Source organism: Lagenorhynchus albirostris, chromosome 1 (genome assembly GCF_949774975.1).
Source record: "Lagenorhynchus albirostris chromosome 1, mLagAlb1.1, whole genome shotgun sequence".
Lineage (NCBI taxonomy): Eukaryota > Metazoa > Chordata > Mammalia > Artiodactyla > Delphinidae > Lagenorhynchus > Lagenorhynchus albirostris.
The window spans coordinates 79,428,451-79,454,659 of NC_083095.1; the positions used below are offsets into that span (position 1 = coordinate 79,428,451).

Consider the following 26,209-nt stretch of genomic DNA (forward strand, 5'->3'; position numbering starts at 1 on the left):
TAATAGACTGTAGGACAGAAACATACATGTAGCATCTTAGACAACACAACTCCAGAAGTAGACATTAACAAAAGGTTTCTTAAAAAATAAACAGTAGCATAGTCCAAAAAGTTAATAGGACACAAACATCAGAGGTTGAAAAGCATAAAAGCAAGAAATTTGAAAGACAAGACAAACATACCCAACATACTTTAAAATATATAGAGTAGATGATAAGATAGAAAGAAATCTATAATTCGTAGAAGAAAGGAATACAAGGACATAAAAATTAGTCAGTTGGTAAATTTATAGAGAGGCAATGAATCAGGCAAAAGATAAAAAGAAAGAGTATATAAGTGCATGTGTGATATACACACACATTCATTGATACTAAGTGGAGAAAGTTCAAAGTTGAGGAGACAGAACGATAGTTTTGCTAGAATGAAGGAGTCATGTTTTCCAGGCTTTAGGGGAAATCTATAGATGAAGACTCTAGACCTGTGATAAGTTTACAAACTGTAATAATTGATGAGTATGATCCAACATTTTATTTCCAGACAGATCATCCATCATGTACTTTCTCATGCATAGTTGACTTTACCATTAAAAGGGCCAGAGCCTCAATAAAGCCACACCTGGGAGTCAAAATGACACCGGCCTGTGCTAATTCAGAGTTTTCCTATTTGGAGTCCAGAATCAATACTAGCAAAGCATTTCTTGTGCCAAGGGACTAGGCTTAATGTCCAAAATCTTGGGAACCAACAGGACTTGAGGCAAGCTGTGCAATGTTGAAGAGCCAGAAGCAATCTGTACAGGACTATGGGCCTGTTTAATTAGCTCTATGGGTTCTTCCTGAAAATCTTAAGGCCACCTTATATGTGCCTCCTGCTCTAAACCCTTTGGATTTGCCTCAAGCCACCCAATTATCTAGGGTTTTTCCCTGAGATTCAAAGTGAAAAGAGATCCACAAAGTAATTTTCCACCATAATAAGCAGGTTTTCTAAGGTATATATATGAAAAATAACTTGAAAAAGTGTCTGCTTAGCATTTTTATAAAACATTCTGCAGCTGGAAATTATTCTTGGTACACTTAGTGGTGACACTGCCAAATCTGATAGGACACCCTATTTTGAAAAGTTTCACTATGATGAAAAAAAGTTTCACTTCTATTTAAGCTTCTAAATGAAAAAAACAAAAATAAAATGAATTTGCCAATGGTTTTACATCATATTTTTAAACAATGTTGTGGCTCCCCTGCATTAGATAAATTATTATATAAAAATAATTTGTTAAATTTTGGACTAATTTGTTCAACTATCCTTTAAAAGTCATCCATATGCCAGGAACATAGCTGGACACTAGAGATATAAAAATGAAGAGTACTGAGATTGTCTTTGAGGGCCTCACAGTCTAGCAAGAGACAATCATAAAAACAATCCTAGTATTGATAAAATCCTAAGAAGCACAGTAGAGGTACGGACAAGCTGCCAAGGAAGAGACAGGAAGGTGAATTAGAGCCTATTCCATAGAAGGGTATGAAGCAACAAGAGATTCTTCAGGAGAACAAACAGATAAAGGCGTAGAAAAGCATAGGCAAAGACTCAGATATGAAAAAGCAATCTCCTGGAAACCTAATTAGTTCATTATAACTCAAACCCAGAAGCTTGTGTGGGAATGGCAGGATCAGGATTAGACAGGTAGGCTTGCAAGGGCCTCTTCCTAAAGAGTCTTTTTTTGCCAGGCTAATGTGTTTGGACTTTATCTTAAGGGTGGGTTATTTAAGTATGTATGCAGATCAGCTGATGACAATGTGGTAGCAAGGCTGGAGGGTGCACAAGGCAATATTGAAGGCAAGTGGGCCAGTTAGAAGACTTGCACAGTATAGATAAAGAAACCATTTACGGTGGGAATGAAGTCAAAGGGTCAACTTCCGAAGTCATAGAAGTAATATCAAAAGGTCTTGTAGATCAAATGGTTATGGTTGGGGTGGGAGGCAACTGAGAGAAAGTGGAAGTCTGGTAGTGAGGTCCCAGGTTAGACTTAGGTGATGGGGTAAATGACGATGTTTTCAACTAAGAGGGAAATACAGAAAAGGGAGCAAGTCTGTGCAGAAAGATAATGAATAAGTTTTGAACTTGTTGAGTTTACCATGTCTACAGGATATTGAGGGGAGAAATCATGAGCAACTGAATATATAGGTCCTAGAGTATAAGCTTACTGTTGTAGCTCCAGTGGTCAACTATTTTTGAAAGAAGCCAAGAAGGAAGGAAGACAGGGAGGGAGGAAAGAAAAGAAGGGGGGAGGGGTGGGGAGAAAAGGAAGATCTCGAAAGAACCATTTAGAATGGTTCTCAAGTTTGTAAGCAGTTGGAACCTATTTATTCTCAGGAAACTTGTTACTCTTTACCCTCTGCCATAGTTCAGCCTTCTACCGGCCACAGCCTGCTTTATATTTGGAGACCTACCCTTCCAACAGTGGGTTCTGTTCTTCCCACAGATCCACAGTAGATGTGGTTATAGCAATCACGACTCAGTCTCTTGCTCCACGAATGGCACAGGATCTAGGCCTGTCCAATCAAATGAAATCATTTTCTCTCAACAACAACGCGTTCATGGATGATACATGTCAGGCCACTGAGTGACAATGAAACATAAGTGGATTTTCCCTCTAGCTATTTAAGATTAGAGCTTTTCCTACTAGGTAGGAAAATGTAACTGTGAACCATCTTCTAACTACAAGGGTCCAGACTGAGAATAGAATCAAAAGAAAAGAAAGGCAAGAGATAAAAACAGCCCAGCAGGCGGGTTGGTCACATAGTTTGTATCCTGTTTCTAATCTACTTGAAGCTAAACTTATCTTTAGGTCATTGTCAGTAAATTCTCTTTTTATTTAAACTAGCTTGAACATTACTTTCTGCTCCTTATAATCAAAAGAGTTCTGACCAATAAAAAGAGTAAAGTAGCAATTGATGTTTTCTAAAAATTTTAAATTAATATCCAGTTTTAAAAAATAAGTTTTTCACAAGCCTGTCTATCAATAGTAAATATTCTATCTAAAAAAGAAAAAAGATCATTATTCACTTATTGTTGTATTCAAATTACAAGTGTCCACTAGGTAACCTAACATCATCAATACCAAGATAAAATGCCTAATGCAAAAAGGAACATGAAAGAAGAAAAGTACCAAAGATTAGAAGAGGAAGACTGAAATTGAATACTCAACTTAGGGAAGAATATTAAATGAATTCCATTGTAATGAAATTAAGACATATTTCTGGATCAAGAGATTCCATTAAAATGAAAACAAAGTTATAATTTCCAAAAAACAAAGAAAACGGGGGAGACACCAATGGAAAAGGAATTTCATTTAGTTTTCTTGAGTCAGAAAGCAGAAGAATAAGGAACGACAACTGATAAATCAACAGAGGAAGCTGTAACCTACTGTTTGTATGGAAGAGAAGAAAGCCAAGAAAGGAACCAAACGAGGCCACATTATTCTGAACTCTAGGTATAACAAGGATGAAATGTGAGGCTGGAAAAACTCTAATGTCAAAAGCGTTCACAGTCAGCTTTCCTCTTGCCTTATGCTTAGATATGAACAAGTAACCGAGACATTTGAGAAAAGCCTACAACATGAAAGAGAAAGAAACATGAGAAAAAAAACCCAAAGAAAACATGAATATTTTAGGGAATGAAAGATAATGTTTAAATCTCTAATCTGTATTTTAAAATGGATGTAGGGACGTTATATCTATAGAAGAAAAAACAGATTGTTATTAAAAAAGGAACAACCAATAAACAAGTTCTTGGCTACTGAAAATATGATTGCTAAAATAAAAAGAAAATTTCAACAAGAAAGCAGGTCATTTAAAGTGGAAACCTCACAGAATGTACAACAAAAAGATACAGAGATGGAAAGTATGTGAAAAAAGACAAGAGACATGAAAATTCAATCTGGGAGATTTAAAGTCTGACCAGTGAGGGTACTAGCAAAAGGGAATAAAGAAAGTCAAAGGGGGGTAAATCATCAAACAAATAATGGAAGAGCATTTTGCAGAGCCATCCTCACACTGCAATTCTATTGACTCTGCCATGTTTTGTGTGTCATATTTGACAGCATATTCTCTTCCCTGCCACCCCCCAAAAAAAGCCACAACAGTTCTAGGTCTCATATCCACACATCCCTCTGCACAGGAGAAATACCTTATCTTCTGCCAACAATCCATCATCTTAGGCTTCATTCTATTTGGTACAATGCAGGTTAACAAAACCATCCCTGACCTAATGGCTACAGCCAGAATGCCATGTTGTGACTGGCTTTCACCTGCATTAATGCCACCCTAAACCATCATTAAGAGAAAGATGACAGAGATATGCTGCTACTCAATAGGAAGTTGCAGAAGGGATACAGGGGAAACAACCTTCAATTTCCAGTGCACTGTTATGACATTTCAGCATGTCAAACATAAAGACACAATCATAAAAGATAACAGAGAAGAAAAACAAGTCAGCTGGGGCTTCCCTGGTGGTGCAGTGGTTAAGAATCCACCTGCCAATGCAGGGGACACAGGTTCGAGTTCTGGTCCGGGAAGAACTCACGTGCCGCAGAGCAACTGAGCCCGTGCGCCACAACTACTGAGCCCCCGTGCCACAACTACTGAAGCCCGCATGCCTAGAGCCTGTGCTCTGCAACAGGAGAAGCCACCACAATGAGAAGCCCGTGTACCACAATGAAGAGTAGCCCTTGCTCGACGCAACTAAAGAAAACCTGTGTGCAGCAACGAAGACACAACGCAGACAAAAATTAATTAATTAATTAATTTTAAAAAACAGTCAGCTAAAAAGGAACAAATATCATATTAGCATCAAACTTCTCACTGGCAAAATGCTAGGGGACAATGGAGCAATGCCTTCAATGATTTGAGGAAAAATAACCTTCATTCTAAAATATTAAATTCAACCAATTTATCAATCAAATATGAGGGCAGAATAAGAACATTTTCAAAATCCAAGGATTTGAAAGTAATTTCTCTAAGGAAGTCTCTTAATGATGGATTCCACTGAAATTAGGGAATAAACCAAGAAAGAGGGCGATATGAGATCCAGTAAGAAGTGGCTCCCAACAGGTGGAGAAAGAAAGAATACATGATCCCTAAACATATTCTCCATAGAGATATGATGTTTAGATGTATCCTTCAGTAACTCTTTCATTGCTTTATGTGAATTAAAAGGAAAACACCCACACAATTTGAAAATTACTATATTTTCAGGAAATAATACAAGTTATCTATATATCAAACTAATCCAGATGAGAACCAAAATGACATTTTAATATTAAAGAAATTCTAAAGAATAAAAGATTAGCTATATCATAACCAGATATTTTGAAAACAGCTTGATATAAATATATACATATATATACCTGTCATAATTACCTGACAATCTATGAGACATAAAGGCTTATTGTATTTCTATTAGTTTTCATGACTCCTAGAAAATAGTTAGGAAACTTTTAATTCTGTAAATTCTTCCAAGTCTTTCTACTTATTTTCAGCAATTAGTCAATTAAACTCTTTGCAAAAACAAGTACCTCCTACTCAAAAATTAGCTCTAATATTTGGGGGGGAAAAAGAGTTTTACAAAAACAAAAGACTGACATACATATGAAAGTCACAAAACTGCAACCTGTTATAAATGAATGCTTAAAATGAAAATGAATCTAAATGCTTTCAATTCTTCATTAATATTCAAAGGATTAAAAAAATGCAATTCCATCTTTTCCTTAGAACAAGTGAAGTCTAACTTGAAGAATTATAGCTCCTCTCAATTCGTTTTTTCCATAATTACTCAATTATTCATTAGAATATGTAAGACCTCTATTGGAATCTTTGCACCGTGTTTTATAAATGGATTTAACTATAAAAGCCTGGTTATACAATCTCTTCCATAAAAGCAATATATTTCCAATATTTATGTCCTTAAAATATCCTATAGTAAAATTAATATTTTTGCACAGGAAAAGAAGGAACTATTTAGTCCCTGACAACCTGATAACATCTCTTTCAGCTATAGTTATAATTATCATGTAGGAACTTCCAAAGCAGAAGTTGTCAAGATTTAACATTAGCATTAATTTATGTCGTAACTGACGGTTACTATAAAGATAATGGCAAAGCATCCATTTCTCCAAAGACAGCATGGATTGAAAGGGAAATTTCTTCTTAATTACTACTAATCAGCCCATTTTTAATTAAATTGATTAGTAATTTATTATCTTCCCCTTTCTCGCAAGCCTGTTATTATCATGTAGTTTCTCCAAAGTTATCAGTTACCAGGGATTTTTAAGCAATCCAATTACCTCTAGTGTTGAGTCCCACCATTCTATAATATTGGTTTATGCTAAAAACTTAATACACAGTTTCTCTGTACCCTGAGAAAGAAATTTTGAAAATGCAGAATTTGCGCTCAGTATTTCACACCTCAAAGTGAATGCTGTCAAGGTTTTAGTTGTGCACATGGGAAGAAGTGAAAACTTCTTTTATGCCTTCCCCTTTGTTTGATAATTAAAATAGTTGTTATTAGCATGTACACCCCCAGAGGGAAGAAATCAGGTCCCTGTGATTTCCTTTGAAAAGTATCTACTTCTTATGCCATCCATAACTAGACAGTAAATTATGTAACAATTCTAAGTGTTTTCCCTACCAGTTTCTTTTTTAAGTAACTGACTATCAATGAGAATGAAAAGATAAAAGATAACTGCTTAATATAAAAGGATCTCTATTAATTAACATTTACTAAGTATAGTACTTACTAGATATATGAGTCCCATACTTTCTCTCCTAAATTTTCTGTCTAGAGAAATTAATAATGAATGCACATTGACTGCCAAACTCTTATATATAGGGACTTAAGTATTTAATTCATACCTCTTACTAACTTAAAGTAAGGCTCAGTCTCTCCCTTTCTTTAGGTCTATTTAAATTTCACCATATCAGAAAGGTCTTGCTTAACCACACCCTGCCATCACTCGTGATCACCTTGACTCTGCTTCATACTTCTTCATAGAACTCTTCACCACCAAGCATATAATTTGTTTGCTTATTGTCTGACTCCTTCTACTGGAAAGTAAGCTCCAACAAAACAGGACTTAGTTTGATCTGTTCATTGCCCTATTCTCAGTGCCTAAAACTATATATAACAAGCACATAGTAGGCATTCAAAAAGTACTTGCTAAAAACATGACTGAAAGGTCATCAGCTCCAAAATCCTAAGGAGAACTTAATTAAATATCATTTGATAGTTATGGGTGCCAGACTACACCAAAAGTTCTGTTTTTAAATACTATGTAATATAAAGGCATAGTAATAGTTTTCTAACCAAAAAGACAAAATATCCTTTCAAAGGACAGTTGGGCTACTAGCAGTTGTAAATTATTTATTACTAAATAATTCAGTAAATGTAATTTACTGAATTACACACTAAATTCAGTAAAGGTAATTAGTCATTGCATACCTTAACAAGTTTCAAAAGCTCATAAAGATCTTCAACCTCATCACCTTCACATTTGGTGTACACTCGTCCTGTATCCATGCTCTTTCCTCTTATGGTGCGGCGATAGAGGGGAAGAGCCATTGCTTCTGCATACAAATCAATGGCGTGATGACCCACTGTCTGATACATGTAGCTATCCAGTTCATCTGACCCCACTGCAACAATTAAAGTGGAAATAATCAGTCAAACAGAGTGAAAGAGAGTGGATTTGAAAGTCCACTGAAGTTTTACTGCTTGGAGAGCAGTCAACACAGTAAAAGCTTACTACACTATATCTCTCTTCAGTTATTAAATGAAATAAAATATATAAGAGCTGCACATTTGTTCAAGCTGCATCCAGTTCACATCAGCTCTGGTCATTTCTACCGCAATTAGAAATACAAGTATACATAAATTTTTGAAACTATATATAGAACGTTTAAAGGGAAGAGTAATGTATAAAGCAAATTTTGAATAGTTTATTTGATTAAAGATTTTATTACATAAATATATTTTCAAATCATTCAAAGTTATTCATGAAGTCACCTAGAGTTGTAGAAGAAACTCTTAATTAAATACGTACTTAGGAGAGGGGGAAGATAGTGGAAGAGTAAGACACGGAGATCACCTTCCTCCCCACAGATATACCAGAAATACATCTACACGTGGAACAACTCCTACAGAACACCTACTGAATGCTGGCAGAAGATCTCAGACCTCCCAAAAGGCAAGAAACTGCCTACGTACATGGGTAGGGAAAAAGAAAAAAGGAAAAACAGAGACAAAAGAATAGAGACGGGACCTGCACCAGTGGGAGGGAGCTGTGAAGGAGGAAAGGTTTCCACACACTAGGAAGCCCCTTCGCAGGCGGAGACTGTGGGTGGCGGAGGGGGCTAAGCTTCGGAGCCATGGAGGAGAGCACAGCAACAGGGGTGCGAGGGCAAAGAGGTGAGCAAAGCGGAGAGATTCCCACACAGCGGATCGGTGCCAACCGGCACGAACCAGCCCGAGAGGCTTGTCTGCTCACCCGCCGGGGCAGGCGGGGCTGGGAGCTGAGGCTCTGGCTTCAGTCGGAGAGCAGGGAGAGCACTGGGGTTCACAGCATGAACACAGCCTGCAGGGGGTTAGTGCACCACGGCTACCCGGGAGGGAGTCCGGGGAAAAGTTTGGACCTGCCGAAGAGGCAAGAAACTTTTTCTTCCCTCTTTGTTTCCTGGTGCGCGAGGAGAGGGGATTAAGAGCGCTGCTTAACGGAGCTCCAGAGATGGGCGCGAGCCGCGGCTAACAGCGTGGACCCCAAAGACGGGCATGAGACGCTAAGGCTGCTGCTGCCGCCACCAACAAGCCTGTGTGCGAGCACAGGTCACTATCCACACCTCCCTTCCCGGGAACCTGTGCAGATGGCCACCGCCAGGGTCCCGTGATCCAGTGACAACTTCCCCGGGAGAACGCACAGCGCGCCTCAGGCTGGTGCAACGTCCTGCTGGCCTCTGCCGCCGCAGGCTGGCGCCGCACCGCACCCCTCCCCCGCCCCCCGGCCTGAGTGAGCCAGAGCCCCCGAAGCAGCTGCTCCTTTAATCCCGTCATGTCTGAGCGAAAAACAGATGCCCTGCGCCAACCTACACGCAGCGGCAGGGCCAAATCGAAAGCTGAGCCCCGGGAACTGTGCAAACAAAGAAGAGAAAGGGAAATCTCTCCCAGCAGCCTCAGAAGCAGCAGATTAAAGCTCCACAATCAACTTGATGTACCCTGCATCTGTTAATACCTGAATAGACAACGAATCATACCAAATTGAGGAGGTGGACTTTGAGAGCAAGATTTATTATTTTTTCCCCTTTTCCTCTTTTTCGGGGTGTGTATGTATATGCTTCTGTGTGAGATTTTGCCTGTATAGCTTTGCTTCCACCATTTGTCCTAGGGTTCTATCCATCTGTTTTTCTTTTTCCTTTAAAAAAATATTTTTCTTAATAATTACTTTTTACTTTAATAAGTTTTTTTATTTTATCTTATTTTATATTATTAGATCCTCTTTCTTTCTTTCTTATTTTCTTTCTACTTTTTCTCCCTTTTATTCTGAGCCGTGTGGATGAAAGGCTCTTGGTGCTGCAGCCAGGAGTCAGTGTTGTGCCTCTGAGGTGGGAGACACAACTTCAGGACACTGGTCCACAAGAGACCTCCCAGCTCCACATAATATCAAATGGCGAAAATCTCCCAGAGATCTCAATCTCAACACTAGCACCCAGCTTCACGCAACGACCAGCAAGCTACAGTGCTGGACACCCTATGCCAAACAACTAGCAAGACAGGAACACAACCCCACCCATTAGCAGAGAGGCTGCCTAAAATCATAATAAGTCCACAGACACCCCAAAACACATCACCAGACGTGGACTTCCCCACCAGAAAGACAAGATCCAGCCTCATCCACCAGAACACAGGCACTAGTCCCCTCCACCAGGAAGCGTACATAACCCACTGAACCAACCTTAGCCACTGGGAACAGACAACAAAAACAACGGGAACTACGAACATGCAGCCTGCAAAAAGGAGACCCGAAACACAGTAAGATAAGCAAAATGAGAAGACAGAAAAACACACAGCAGATGAAGGAGCAAGACGAAAACCCACCAGACCTAACAAATGAAGAGGAAATAGGCAGTCTACCTGAAAAAGAATTCAGAATAATGATAGTAAAGATGATCCAAAAATCTTGGAAATAGAATAGAGAAAATGCAAGAAACATTTAACAAGGACCTAGAAGAACTAAAGATGAAACAAGCAATGATGAACAACACAATAAATGATATTAAAAATACTCTAGATGGGATCAATAGCAGAATAACTGAGGCAGAAGAACAGATAAATGACCTGGAAGATAAAATAGTGGAAATAACTACTGCAGAGCAGAATAAAGAATAAAAAAAAAAAGAATGAAAAGAACCGAGGACAGTCTCAGAGACCTCTGGGACAACATTAAACACACCAACATTCGAATTATAGGGGTTCCAGAAGAAGAAGAGAAAAAGAAAGGGACTGAGAAAATATCTGAAGAGATTATAGTTGAAAACTTCCCTAATATGGGAAAGGAAATAGTTAATCAAGTCCAGGAAACACAGAGAGTCCCATACAGGATAAATCCAAGGTGAAACACACCAGACACATATTAATCAAACTGTCAAAAATTAAATACAAAGAAAACATAATAAAAGCAGCAAGGGAAAAACAACAAATAACACACAAGGGAATCCCCATAAGGTTAACAGCTGATCTTTCAGCAGAAACTCTGCAAGCCAGAAGGGACTGGCAGGACATATTTAAAGTGATGAAGGAGAAAAACCTGCAACCAAGATTACTCTACCCAGCAAGGATCTCATTCAGATTTGATGGAGAAATTAAAACCTTTACAGACAAGCAAAAGCTGAGACAGTTCAGCACCACCAAGCCAGCTTTACAAAAACTGCTAAAGGAACTTCTCTAGGCAAGAAACACAAGAGAAGGAAAAGACCTACAATAACAAACCCAAAACAATTAAGAAAATGGGAATAGGAACACACATATCGATAATTACCTTAATTGTAAATGGATTAAATGCTCCCACCAAAAGACAGAGACTGGCTGAATGGATACAAAAACAAGACCCATATATTTGCTGTCTACAAGAGACCCACTTCAGACCTAGAGACACATACAGACTGAAAGTAATGGGATGGAAAAAGATATTCCATGCAAATGGAAACCAAAAGAAAGCTGGAGTAGCAATTCTCATATCAGACAAAATAGACTTTAAAATAAAGACTATTACAAGAGACAAAGAAGAACACTACATAATGATCAAGGGATCAATCCAAGAAGAAGATATAAAAATTGTAAATATTTATGCACCCAACATAGGAGCACCTCAATACATAAGGCAAATACTAACAGCCATAAAAGGGGAAATCCAGTCACACATTCATAGTAGGGGACTTTAACACCCCACTTTCACCAATGGACAGATCACCCAAAATGAAAATAAATAAGGAAACACAAGCTTTAAATGATACATTAAACAAGATTGACTTAATTGATATTTATAGGACATTCCACCCCAAAACAACAGAATACACATTTTTCTCAAGTGCTCATGGAACATTCTCCAGGATAGATCATATCTTGGGTCACACATCAAGCCTTGGTAAATTTAAGAAAATTGAAATTGTATCAAGTATCTTTTCCAACCACAACACTATGAGACTGGATATTACAGGAAAAGATCTGTAAAAAATACAAACACATGGAGGCTAAACAATAAACTACTTAATAACGAAGTGATCACTGAAGAAATCAAAGAGGAAATCAAAAAATACCTAGAAAAAAATGACAATAGAGACACGATGACCCAAAACCTATGGGATGCAGCAAAAGCAGTTCTAAGAGGGAAGTTCATAGCAATAAAGTCCTACCTTAAGAAACAGGAAACACCTCGAATAAACAACCTAACGTTGCACCTAAAGCAATTAGAGAAAGTAGAACAAAAAAACCCCAAAGTTAGCAGAAGGAAAGAAATCATAAAGATCAGATCACAAATAAATGAAAAAGAAATGAAGGAAACAATAGCAAAGATCAATAAAACTAAAAGCTGGTTCTTTGAGAAGATAACCAAAATTGATAAACCATTAGCCAGACTCATCAAGAAATAAAGGGAGGGGCTTCCCTGGTGGCGCAGTGGTTGAGAGTCCACCTGCTGATGCAGGGGACGCGGGTTTGTGCCCTGGGCCAGGAAGATCCCACATGCCACGGAGCGGCTGGGCCCGTGAGTCATGCCGCTGAGCCTGCGCGTCCGGAACCTGTGCTCCGCAATGGGAGAGGCCACAACAGTGAGAGGCTGGCGTACCGCAAACAAAAAAAAAAAAAAAAAAAAAAAGGGAGAAGACTCAAATCAATAGAATTAGAAATGAAAAAGGAGAAGTAACAACTGACACTGCACAAATACGAATTATCATGAGAGATTACTACAAACAAGTCTATGCCAATATAATAGACAACCTGAAAGAAATGGACAAATTCTTAGAAATGCACAACCTGCCAAGAGTGAATCAGGAAAAAATAGAAAAAATGAACAGACCAACCCCAGCACTGAAATTGAAACTGTGATTAAAAATCTTACAAAAAACAAAAGCCCAAGGCCAGATGGCTTCACAGGCGAATTCTATCAAACATTTAGAGAAGAGCTAACATCCTTCTCAAACTCTTCGAAAATACAGCAGAGGGAGGAACACTCCCAAACTCATTCTACGAGGCCACCATCACCTTGATACCAAAACCAGACATGGATATCACAAAGAAAGAAAACTACAGGCCAATATCACTGATGAACATAGATGCAAAAATCCTCAACAAAATACTAGCAAACAGAATCCAACAGCAAACTAAACGGATCATACACCATGATCAAGTGGGGTTTATTCCAGGAATGCAAGAATTCTTCAATATACACAAATCAATCAACATGATACACCATATTAACAAATTGAAGGAGAAAAACCATACGGTCATCTCAATAGATGAAGAGAAAACTTTCGACAAAATTCAACACCCATTTATGATAAAAACCCTGCAGAAAGTAGGCATAGAGGGAACTTTCCTCAACATAATAAAGGCCATATATGACAAACCCACAGCCAACATCGTCCTCAATGGTGAAAAATTGAAAGCATTTCAACTAAGATCAGGAACAAGACAAGGTTGCCCACTCTCACCACTCTTATTCAACATAGTTTTGGAAGTTTCAGCCACAGCAATCAGAGGAGAAAAGGAAATAAAAGGAATCCAAATTGGAAAAGAAGTAAAGCTGTCACTGTTTGCAGGTGACATGATACTATACATAGAGAATCCTAAAGATGCTATCAGAAAACTACTAGAGCTAATCAGTGAATTTGGTAAAGTAGCAGGATACAAAATTAATGCACAGAAATCTCTGGCATTCCTATACATTAATGATGAAAAATCTTAAAGTGAAATCAAGAAAACACTCCCATTTACCATTGCAACAAAAAGAATAAAATATCTAAGAATAAACCTACCTAAGGAGGCAAAAGACCTGTATGCAGAAAACTATAAGACACTGATGAAAGAAATTAAAGATGATACAAATAAATGGAGAGATATACCATGTCCTTGGATTGGAAGAATCAACATTGTGAAAATGACTCTACTACCCAAAGCAATCTACAGATTCAATGCAATCCCTATCAAACTACCAGTGGTATTTTTCACAGAACTGGAACAAAAAATTTCACAATTTTTATGGAAACACAGAAGACCCCGAATAGCCAAAGCAATCTTGAGAATGAAAACGGAGCTAGAGGAATCAGGCTTCCTGACTTCAGACTATATTACAAAGCTACAGTGATCAAGACTGTATGGTACTGGCACAAAAACAGAAAGATAGATCAATGGAACAGGATAGAAAGCCCAGAGATAAACCCACACACATATGGTCACGTTATCTTAGATAAAGGAGGCAGGAATGTACAGTGGAGAAAGGACAGCCTCTTCAATAAGTGGTGCTGGGAAAACTGGACAGGTACATGTAAAAGAAGGAGATTAGAACACTCCCTAACACCATACACAAAAATAAGCTCAAAATGGATTAAAGAACTAAATGTATGGCCAGAAACTATCAAACTCTTAGAGGAAAACATAGGCAGAACACTCTATGACATAAATCACAGCAAGATCCTTTTTGACTCACCTACTAGAGAAATGGAAATACAAACAAAAATAAACAAATGGGACCTAATGAAACTTAAAAGCTTTTGCACAGCAAAGAAACCATAAACAAGACCAAAAGACAACACTCAGAATGAGAGAAAATATTTGCAAATGAAGCAACTGACAAAGGATTAATCTCCAAGATTTACAAGCAGCTCATGCAGCTCAATAACAAAAGAACAAACAACCCAATCCAAAAATGGGCAGAAGACCAAAACAGACATTTCTCCAAAGAAGATACACAGACTGCCAACAAACACATGAAAGAATGCTCAACATCATTAATCATTAGAGAAATGCAAATTATAACTACAATGAGATATCATCTCACACCAGTCAGAATGGCCATCATCAAAAAATCTAGAAACAATAAATGCTGGAGAGGATGTGGAGAAAAGGGAACACTCTTGCACTGCTGGTGGGAATGTGAATTGGTACAGCCACTGTGGAGAACAGTATGGAGGTTCCCTAAAAAACTACAAATAGAACTACCATATGACCCAGCAATCCCACTACTGGGTATATACCCTGAGAAAACCATAATTCAAAAAGAGTCATGTACCAAAATGTTCACTGCAGCTCTATTTACAACAGCCAAGAGATGGAAACAACCTACGTGTCCATCATCGGATGAATGGATAAAGAAGATATGGCACATATATACAACGGAATATTACTGAGCCTTAAAAAGAAACAAAATCGAGTTATTTGTAGTGAGGTGGATGGACCTAGAGTCTGTCATACAGAGTGAAGTAAGTCAGAAAGAGAAAGACAAGTACCGTATGCTAACACATATATATGGAATCTAAGGAAAAAAATGTCATGAAGAACCTAGGGGTAAGACAGGAATAAAAACACAGACCTACTAGAGAATGGACTTGAGGATATGGGGAGGGGGAAGGGTGAGCTGTGACAAAGCGAGAGAGAGGCATGGACATATATCCACTACCAAACGTAAGGTAGATAGCTAGTGGGAAGCAGCCGCATAGCACAGGGAGATCAGCTTGGTGCTTTGTGACCACCTAGAGGGGTAGGATAAGGAGGGTCGGAGGAAGGGAGATGCAAGAGGGAAGAGATATGGGAACATAAGTATATGTATAACTGATTCACTTTGTTATAAAGCAGAAACTAACACACCATTGTAAAGCAATTATACTCCAATAAAGATGTAAAAAAAAAAACATACTTAGTTAATAACTGACAAATATTTGTAAGAAAAAGATTTAGATGCTCTTGATTCAATAAAACATATAAACATATATAAATTCAGTATTGTTAGAGCAGTTACAAATGTGTATATTCAATAAAACATATAAACATATATAAATTCAGTATTGTTAGAGCAGTTACAAATGTGTATAGAAACATAACTTAAGCTAATAAGTAACACAATCACTGGTTGTCACAAGATTCCAAAAATATCAATATGAGTAAAATATTCAAAACAGATGAGTCACATCACACTTTTTGGTGATATAAATAAGCTTAGAAATATATTGGAATATGCTTTCTGATTTCTTAACACTCTTTTTTTTAGAAAAAAGAATCATGAATATACACAAAGATTATTTGCAAAGATGTTCATCACAGCATTGTTTATAACTGATTAAAATGATAGTATATTCACATAATAAAATACTATGCAGCCATTAATATAATTATGAAGAAGACTATTTTCTAAAGTATGTTCTGCAGAATAGAAATTCCATGAGATATTAATAGGTATTGGATGAAAAAAAAGGACTCTATGGTCAAATCAATTTATAAAAAATGAGGATAAACCATATTAAACAGGTGTTTTAACTGCAGTTCTTCCTAGGCTAATCTGCTTTAAGGTGCTCTAACAAGGGGAGAGTGTATGAATTATCTCTCAAAGTTATCTATCCACAGAACACTTATATTTTCATAGGGTATTTGTGTTCCAAAGACAATATCTAGAAAATGCTATGGTAGCATACTACTTAATGACAGGGAAAATGTTCACAATACATTATTACGTTCTCAAAAAGTTACAAAGCAATGTTTGACATATATGTTTCTACATGCATATATGCCAAGCAGGTCTAGGATTTCCACTGAATGTGAAAGAATTCTATCAAAAGGCATGAAAAATGATATTGTAAGGGTCCTTCAATAATCAAAACTGCCATCATATGCTATCAGATTTTGGCTCACTGGATTTCTGAACCCACAGAACAGACTGGCTTTCATGTACTCACATTATTATTATAAATCTGTCTAGTCCTGGTCCCAGTAGGAAGGAGAGATATAGCCAAAGTTACCTAAAAACCTTTCAGATTACCTTCATCTCAAGTTTAAAGTAGATCTTTAAATGTATTAGTTTTAAAGGCAATTAATACAGTCGAATTAATATATTTAAATAACTTTGAGCTACTTAGCAAGAAACTTCCTGATGTTGGCCTAATAATTAAAAACACTTTACTGACTTCAAAAACCTAGAAGACAATTTTCCTTTAAGGCTCCATTTAGTCCCAACCACAATGTAACTTTTATTAATGGAAGCTACATAGCAACAATGGTATGAGAGCAAATAAAACCAAAAGGCTCCACTGTTGCCTGAAGCACCTCAATTAATACGCCACAAAAGTTCCTACTACAAATTTAAAGAGATGGCTTTGTGAATTTTATGACAAGTTCACATTTATCCCCATTGATGGGGATAAAGTCTTTTCCAGGCTACCCACTGAAAACTCAGGGCTGTGAATTTACTTTAACCAACTTTGTACTGGAGTCATCTCTACCAGTTATTCCTCATTAAGATTCCTTTTACATGGTTGGGGGAAAAAGTCAATGATTCATTCAATAATCACCAACTTCCTGCTGACTTTAAATCACGATTAGCTAAACCCTCTCCATCCAGCAACCCACAGCCATCTATTCTCTTCCATTACAATGAGAGTTGCAGCTGATTTTTTCCAGCTTTTACTTTGTAATATTCCAATTCCATTTACTACTAAATTTTTTCTCACTAACAATATTCTAAATAAATAGCTCCATTCCACATGAGGCGTAATTTAAAGATATACTTTGCGTGTCATCTTACCACTCTGCTAGTGAACCCTGAGCACATGGAAGGTTATAAAGACAGTCCTTAACTTGGTTAAGGTTAGGATTTTTGGTTAAATGGTTAAATGTAGGATTTTTCAACTTTACGATGGTACAAAAGCTATACGCATTCAGTAAAAACTGTACTTCGACTTTTGAATTCTCATCTTTTCCCAGGCTAGTGATATGTGGTCGATACCCTGTGTGATGCCCAGCAGAGCCACAGCCCCCAGTCAGTCACACGATCACAAGGGTTAACAACCAATACACTTAGAAACATTCTGTACCCATAAAACCATTCTGTTTTTCACTTCCACACACTACAGAATTCAATAAACTACATAAGATATTCAACACTTTATTATAAAATACGCTTTGTGTTAGATGATTTTGCCCAGTGATAGTTCTAAGCACAGTTAAGGAAGGCTAGACTAAGCTATGATGATCAGTAGGTTAGGTGTATTAAATGAATTTTTGACAGGATATTTTCAACTTATGTATTTCAACATAACCATACTGTAAGTCAAGGAAGCTCTGTACGTTAATGATTCAGTACAAGATAACTGTAATAATTCATATAGAAAAGCTGAAGATAGAAACTCCAGGGAATGAAATTATATCATGTACGTATTATATATTATATAATACAATCTGCTTTTTAAATACCAACACCTCTAAAGATAGAAAGCTTAAAAAACTCACTTGCCTGACTGGCCACAAGGGATAAGAAAATTCTTTCCTTTGGTAACAGAACACAACCTGCAAGGAAATTCTGCTTCTTCTTTTATAATATAGAAGTTATAGTGTAGTTCCCACTCACCCTTAGTCAAAGAATTTTCTCTTTATTATTTAAAGTCAGAAATAGGAGGTTATTTTCTAAACATATCACTTTGAAAAAGCTATTATCATTAATCGTCAGAAGCCCAGTACAAAATCCTAAAGTGTATGTTTATCCCTGACCCGCTACAGGACCTCCACAGGACCTGTTCTATTTCTTCCTATAAAATATTTCTAATCTCTATCTTCCTCACTTTACTTCCAGCATTACTTGGGTCTTAATCAGAGAAGGAAAGAAAATGCAAATATCTGACTGAAATAACTGCTCGCTCTTGCAGAGCTAATTCTAGTTAGTTCATTATTCATTTGTCCATCAATAAACCTTGAGTGAATGCTTATCAGAGGCACAGAGCTGTCCCAAGTGCTGAGGAACAATTAAAGGAACACAAAAGATACGACCTCTCCTCTCAAGAAGCTTACAAACAACCTATTTGGGCATAAAGAAAAAAAAAAGACAAAATAAATAGAAAACAACTGTAAAATGATATAAGAACAAAAATTCAATATACTGGCAGCACTGAGGAAGGAAGGAAGGAAGGAAGAAAGGAAGGAAGGAAGAAGGAAGGGAGGGAGGGAGGGAGGGAGGGAGGAAGGCAGGAAGGAAGGGAGGAAGGAAGGAAATATTTAGTACTAAATCCAGATTCAACTAAATTTAGTGGATGCCTACTTCATGCCAGGAACTATAATTAGGGTTTTCACTAATAATTCATCCTAAAATAATAGTAGAGCAAAAGCATGGAATCTTGAAAGAAGTTGAGTAAAGGGGAAGATAAAAAGATCTTACTATAAAAGTAGTAATAGAGTTAGACAAGTGTTAATCTCGCCCTATTACATTTTAGCAGTTAATATCTATGGTTGTATGAGTATAATAAAAGAGTATAAAAAGCAAATCAGTGAACATTTTTCTCTTTTTAAAAGTCTGATTGGGAAAAAAAAATTATAATTACGTGTGGTGATGGATGTTAAGTAAACTTATTGTGGTAATCATTTCACTATATATATATATATATATATATATATACATATATATATATATACATACACACACCAAATCATTATGTTATACACCTAAAACGAATACAGTGTTATACATCAATTATATCTCAATTTAAAAAAGATATTGTTGCTGTTTGAACTGTGTCACTCCCAAATTCTTGTGTTAAAGTCCTAACATCTAATACCTCAAAATGTGACCTTACTTGGGAATAGGGTCATTGCAGATGTAATTAGTTAAGATGAGGTCATTAGGGTAAGGCCTTTACCCAGTATGATTGGTGTCCTTATTAAAAGAGGAAATCTGGACACTGACATGGACACAGAGAAAAAAACAGTTCTAAATGGGGAAATTTCATTGGAGAAAAACCAAAAAAAGTAGCTAAAATAAGGTCTATGGATTATTTGTAGATGTCCTTATTACCACAGACAAATAAAAAGTAGAAATACATTGCTCTACGGCTCTCTCAAGTCTCACACATTTAGCTTACATCTAAGGTGGCTAAACTAGATGCTTTTAATTACAAAATTCATATATTATCATTTATTAATATATGTCTTACTTCCCAAGCTCCAAGAAGCTGTATCTTATTTAACTGTGCATTGCCAACAACACTTGGAAAAGTGTTGTAGTGGAACAGCAGTGCACTCTGAAGTAAGAGGATTCAAGTCTCAGCTCTGCAAGTTTATCCTAGCTATTTCACCTTGGACAAATTTATAAAACTCTAAGCTTCAGTATCTTTGTCTAATAAAACTTTCTAGGAGTTCTTACGAGGAGTAAAGGATATGTAATTGAAAACACTTAGCATAGAACATAGCAGATAACCAGTGCTAAAGATATGAGTTCCTTTTATTGTTTGCATACTGCATACAATAGAATGCGATTACGAGGTTGGAGTTTCAGTCATTTAGAGAATTTTCTGATAGTTATACACTTACCTTGGTTTTCAGGTGGTCTTAGATTTGCTAAAGCAACAATCTGATGCCCAGCAGCAATGCACTGCATCATATTATAACAGCTGTCCTTCCCACCACTAAAAAACAAAGAAAGAAATAGATGAGACAAATATCAGGTTACTGACCATTATCTGACATAGACTCATTATAGAAATAGAACACATTTTTTCAGCTTTTCAGAATATTTGAGGGACTATTTTACATTAGAATGCAAAAAACACATGTAATTTCCATAGCATACACAACTGAGCAAACGAATTTGATTATCTTAGGCTGCTACTCACAAGGGCTTATGAAATTATATGCCATTATAACAAAGACTATGCTAAACAAAAAACGGCAACTCTTTGGTTTGTGATAGTGGCTTTGCTTAATATAAAGTGTTTTGCAAATGAAATATGATTTAATTTTACATTTCAGTTAAACTATTATATATACTTCTCAGATGAAATTTTCTATGAGAAAGCAGAAAAAAACATGTTCTGTTCCACTTTAAGAACTCTAAGAATGGTCACCATCACCAATTAAAGGATCAAATTAAAGATCTGAGATCCAATCAAATGACAAAGTTTGATGTACTTGGTGGGTTCAAATTCTGTAGAGGTTGAAAGCAAAATGCTGAATTACACTGATAAAGTTAAACAGCAGTACTATCAGTACTTTATCTTTCAGCCATCACTACATATGATGGCAGGACAAGGCCTGAGTCATAAATCTAATAAACAGATTGACAGGAAATTCTAAATTCTGGTACCAAATCTACCTACCTAGCAAATAACTTATTCAAGACCAATAGTCATTCATCTATAACAAGGTTGAATGGCAACCTTTATACTATTTCAGTTTAGTACTCTCTTGCATGTTTCTTCCTTTCTTTTATCTTTGTCTCTCTTCGTTTTATGCCTGTTTCCCTTCATTCTAATCGCTGCTAAAATCTGCAAATGTACCCCCAGATAATGTTTAGACCTATTTATAAGCAAAGAAACCAAGAGACTGATTATCCTAGAAGTTGGACCTTTTGCCTTTTATTTTAGTTCCCAGCATTTGTCAGCCTCTACCATATTCTGATCAGTAACAACTGTCATTCCAGAACTTCTCAAGGGGAGAGAGATTGCAAGGGGCAAAGTGAAGTTACACATCATGCTCTCTCCCCTCAGCTTCTGATGTTTCCCCCAAGTACCTTTTTCACAACTTCTCCTATTGAACCTGTTTTATTTCCCCAGGACAAGATGATCGAATTCTTGAGAATATTTAGAATATTAAAGATTAAAGGGTATACATCCACAATCAGAACTTGTCCTTTTATTTTAAAATATGCTAAGATTTCAAATATGATTTTAAAATAGTATTTCCCAAATTGTGTTCTGTGGAACACTAGTGTCCGACAAATACTCTAAGAACAAAAGGTTTTAAAGGTCAAATTAAGTTTGGAAAATGCTGAGTACCTTACTCACTTCTTAGAACATCACAAAGTACATCAGCATATGTTAGGGAAGACATCCTTCACAAGATCAGAATTTCAGTTCCCAATTCTGGAACACCAAACTAAGTTACTCAATGTGCTTGGGTTCACATGCTTCATTATAAAATTAGAGAATGGTCTAACTAATCCTCAAGGTGTCATTCAACTGTAAAATTCAATGATGCAATCTTTTGTGTATTAGGAAAATATGCTCTTCATGGTCTAAAGATAATGTAAGAATCTTGGTTTCACTTATTCCCTAGAACACACATACATATCCCATCTCTTAGTGCACACACTAAATATATTTATTGCAAGCAGATTCACTGTATTAAGTTTAAAACCAAATACATTCAAGTGTATATGCATACAAATGTATATATGTATTATGTATGCATTCATATTTGTATGTACATATTATGTTCTGTACTCCTACTTATGTCTTCCAACATTTATACAGATCTTACATTTTAGCAACGATTTTCCAACATTGCCTTTTTTAAAAGTAATTTGCTTTTTTATTATAAAAGTAACATATGCACATTACAGAATATCTAGTGTAATGGATTATACCAATCTTCTTCTCTCCTTCCCTTCAACATTTCTGAGACTTTAGTTAAGTGTCTCACTTTAATGGTTAAACTTTGGTAAACTGCATGTGGATATGAATTACTCATTTCCTGGGCTGCTTTTTGTTCTTACTTATCTAGATCAAATGAAGTCCATAATGTTGGAAGCTTAATCACATTGTTTACAGAAGAAATTCATTGGAAAAAAAAAATTATTTTGGCATTATAGTCCAGTATCCTAACAATGGCATTGAAGTAAAAGATGTTATATCGAGTCCTTAATAGGTCATACTATTGTCAGCCAGTATTAATTTCGTAGGTCACTGAACAAAAACTTTCATGAAATCATCAATGGGCTTCGCATGGTTGCCCTCTATTCATCTCACTCTATACAGATCCAAAACTCATCAAACAAATGTTCAAGTAGTCTGAACTCCCTTTTGCATTTTGTTGTTTTTTCCCTTTTGCTTCAGTTTACAGATTGAGTATGGAGACATTTAAGCTGACCAATCTTTGGTCGTCATAGGACTTAATTTAGACACCTAAATACATGATGGGTTATTAGATTTCAAACTCCTTTTGGAATATGGAGTATGTTACCGTAAGGTCACTTTTCTAAAAGCAATCATGAGTGTTCAAAGCAATGGCAACTGGATCTAAGATAAAACAGGATAATTCCATCTCTGGATAGAGATGGAATTATCCAGTTGCCATTAGCAATGGCAACTTAGATCCAGTTGCCATTGCTTTGGTGCCATTGCACCAAAGTAAAACACATCTATGCCATAAACAGTCCAGTCACTAATGGGACGGCAGGCGAGGGAGAGGTGGTCTTTGCGGGAGGGGGCGGGGCTGGTAACAACGTAGGGAACCAGGCAGGGCCGGAGGACCGGCAGAAAGACTGAAGGGAACTACAAAAGAGGATGAAAAATGAGAGAAAAGGGTGGGAGAGACTCAGTAAGTGGCGTCAAGCAGTGCCCCTCAAACTTCACAGCCCATTACAGTTTTTGAGAATCCGACCCCGAGTCGGGTCTGAGTAATTTAAACAGCCCTCGGGCGGTGAGACCCAGACATCAGTAGTTTTAAAGTGAAACCAATCTGAACCCAAGTTTGGGGCCCAGAGGACCAGGGAGGAGGCGACGGAGAGAAAGGAGGAGCGCCAGCCCGGGACCGGGGACCAGCCAGGCCGGGTAGTAGCCCGAAGGCTCCGCCTCTTCCTGCTACCGGGAGGAGCCGCCGAGCCCCCGATACACGGCTTCTGCGGGGACACCGTCAGTTCGGCGGCGGCGGCAGCTCCTGCTACTCAGCAGAAAGGGACTGGAGGCAGGAAGGGAGGAGGAAGGCGGCACCGGGGCGGTTACCTGATCAGAGCCGCGACCCTCATGCTGGGCGCAGTGCGCATGCGTGCGGCGGGCGCGGGCCGACGCCTCCGTGACGTGCGCAGGTCCTCGCCCGGGTGTTCGTTCCGCCGCCTGTCAGGCGACCCGTGCTGCGGCCCCTGCGGCCGCCCACGGGGCACCTGGACGCGGAGTACGCGCCACCTTGGCGCCTAGTCCCTGAGGCACGGAGGTCCCGGCTCGGAAAAGAACGCTGTTTAGGCGCGGCCTAACCACCTAAGTGAGGGCACTGAAGCTGCCTGGGGAAGGGCAAGGCCCGCGTCGCCGCGCTCGGGCTCGGAGCCCTGGATTTGTTTGGGTAGGAGAATGTTCAAAGTCTTTTATGCCGCCCATTGAAACACTTGTGGACATGCAAAGGGAAAACAAGTTGGTCTTTATTTCCTCAGCCAGCCACCCACCCCTTCCCCAGAAAGAGCTGCACCCTTTAGTTTTTTAGCTTTTGTCTCCTCAGTGCTTCCAACTTACCTCTGGGGCCACTCCTAGGACTGCTAGGCTCCCTGTGGTTTGGGCCCTTTGTGTAATAAAGAAGCTTAGAAGCTGATTAAGGCTCATCACCAAAGAGCAGTGTCCTTGCAGAAAGAAAATCTAATTTCTAAATTTATTCACCAAGTATTTATTGAGTGCCTTTTATTTACCTGGCGCTGTTTTAGGCTCTTGGGATACGTCCGTGAATAAAACAATCACCTCCTGTGGGAGATTGCCGGGTGTGCTTTGCAAGGATAGAGCGGCAAAATCAAACAAAAAAACCCACCAATCACCTCCCTCCTGGAGTTTACATGGGGGTGGGGAAAGCAGACAGTATACTGCCAAAAGGTTCCATAGCATGTTGAAACATGTTAAGTGCTATGAAAAAGAATAGAGCTTGAGAGGAATCAGGAAGGAGGTTGTTGGCCTGTTGGGAACAGGCCCAACTGGTCCGCGGCCTGTTGGGAACTGAGCTGTACAGCGGGAGGTGAGCAGTGGGTGGGAGAGCCAGCCAGCAGAGCAAAGCTCCATCTGCCACTCCCCTGTTGCTCCCATTACCGCCTGAGCCATCCCCCCACCCCCAATCCGTGGAAAAATTGTCTTCCACAAAAACCAGTCCCTGGTGCCAAAAAGGTTGGGGACCGCTGCTCTAGGCAGAAGAAAAAAACCAGAGCCAAGACCCTAGATGCGTTATGTGTTTGTGGAAAAACAAGTTTGGCCAGTGTGGCTGACACCTCAGAGTAGTGGGAGATGAGGTTCCAGTGATGGAGGGAGGGAGATCATATAGGTGTTATTGATACCAACCATGGTTCTTGACCTTGCCCAATCAATAGAAGGTGACAAGAGGCCAGACAAGAAATTCAGGCAAGCAGGGAGGAGCAAAAACAGGTAATAGTTTCCCTTGATAACAAGTAACAGTTTCCCTTGCTCGCTCCCCGAGGGGGTGGGGGGCAACTGGTTCCTTATATGGGGTGAGGGTAGGGGGGTGTCCAGGGGTTGGCTCGGAGTGGTGGCTTAGGTGGTTTGCCCACCCTTTTGGTGGTGTTGCGTGCAGGAGGCATGCACAGCACCCTGCTTTTGCTCCTGACACCCTGTTTTTGCTCCCAGCTCTTTTTTTGGTCTTTTTGTATCTTGTTTTGTATAATTTGCCCCAACTGAGCATGCACACAGTTATTTTTAGTCCCTTATAGTTTCTTTGTATTTTGTTGCTCAAGGAGCTGTTTGTCCATGTGAAAGTACTGCAGCAAAGTGTACCACATCCCAGGTCCCAGCCTGTCTTATTATTACCAACCCTTTCAAGTTGGGCTCCAGCAAGGGTCCTCCTGCCTGGTTCGTTCAGAAGCAAAGCAAAGCTTTATTCTTTGGTCAAAGAACGGAGAGGTGTGAGTTCTCGCTCTAGAAGACAAGCTCTCCCCAACAGGCCATGGGCAGGGCAGCTTTATGAGGTTCTTGTCAATAGGGTGGGGCACAGTTGTGTTCCTGGGGGCACTTTAGACTTAAGTGTTGGGTGCAGCATTTCTGCACAGGGTATGTTGTCCCCATCTTGAATTGAGGTGTTGTGTGCTAGGGCTTTTGCCCACAGCCCAGGCAATTTGGGCCTGATGAGAGTCTAGTTGGGGAGATAAGACAAGTGCATGAAACAAATATTCACAATACAAGAGGGCATATTTTGAAAGTAACAAGTTATGTAATGCATATGGCAAGAGTTCCATGAGTTGAATCCACAGGAAAAATTCTAGAAAAAAAAACAGGACTTGAATGATGGGCCGAAATGAACAGGAGGAATAGGTAGACCTTACAAACAAAGACAGATAAAGGAATTCAGAGCATGTCACTCCAAAAATGCCACTTTGGCATATTGATTGAGTTAAGGGCACTTGAGAAATAGCAGGTGCAATAAGGGCATTCTGAACTCCTTTTTATTTCTGAAAGCAGGAGATAAAAGCCCATTGTAAAAGGTGCCTTCTCTGTACTTAAGAGAAAAAAAGATATTCTCGTTGCCAGAGATGGGAAATGGGGAATCAAGGCCAAAAGAAATCTGTGCAAACAGAACTTGTCAAAAATATGGATTCTTATCTTCCTTTCGCTTCTCCATATAGTTTAGTTACTTTTCTACAATTACCTCTCTTTGTTCAACCTACTATAAAACATGTAGGTTCTGCCATCTTTTGGGGGCTGGTGGGGAGGATCTTCATTCTGTTG

General features: G+C 38.4%; 1 protein-coding gene across 2 annotated transcripts in view; it reads right to left on the reverse strand.

The window, feature by feature from the left end:
- The window catches only part of DPH6 (diphthamine biosynthesis 6), a 179,106-nt gene extending 155,547 nt beyond the window's left edge, over positions 1–23,559 (reverse strand). For both annotated transcript variants that reach the window (XM_060147010.1, XM_060147011.1), the window contains exons 1-3: positions 23,507–23,559; positions 20,097–20,191; positions 7,491–7,684 (exon numbers count right to left, since the gene is read on the reverse strand). In XM_060147010.1, coding sequence (XP_060002993.1) covers positions 7,491–7,684; positions 20,097–20,191; positions 23,507–23,547 — 330 coding nt within the window. In that variant the 5' untranslated portion in view covers positions 23,548–23,559. The remainder of the gene's footprint in view (positions 1–7,490; positions 7,685–20,096; positions 20,192–23,506) is intronic.
- Positions 23,560–26,209: the final 2,650 nt, after the last annotated feature.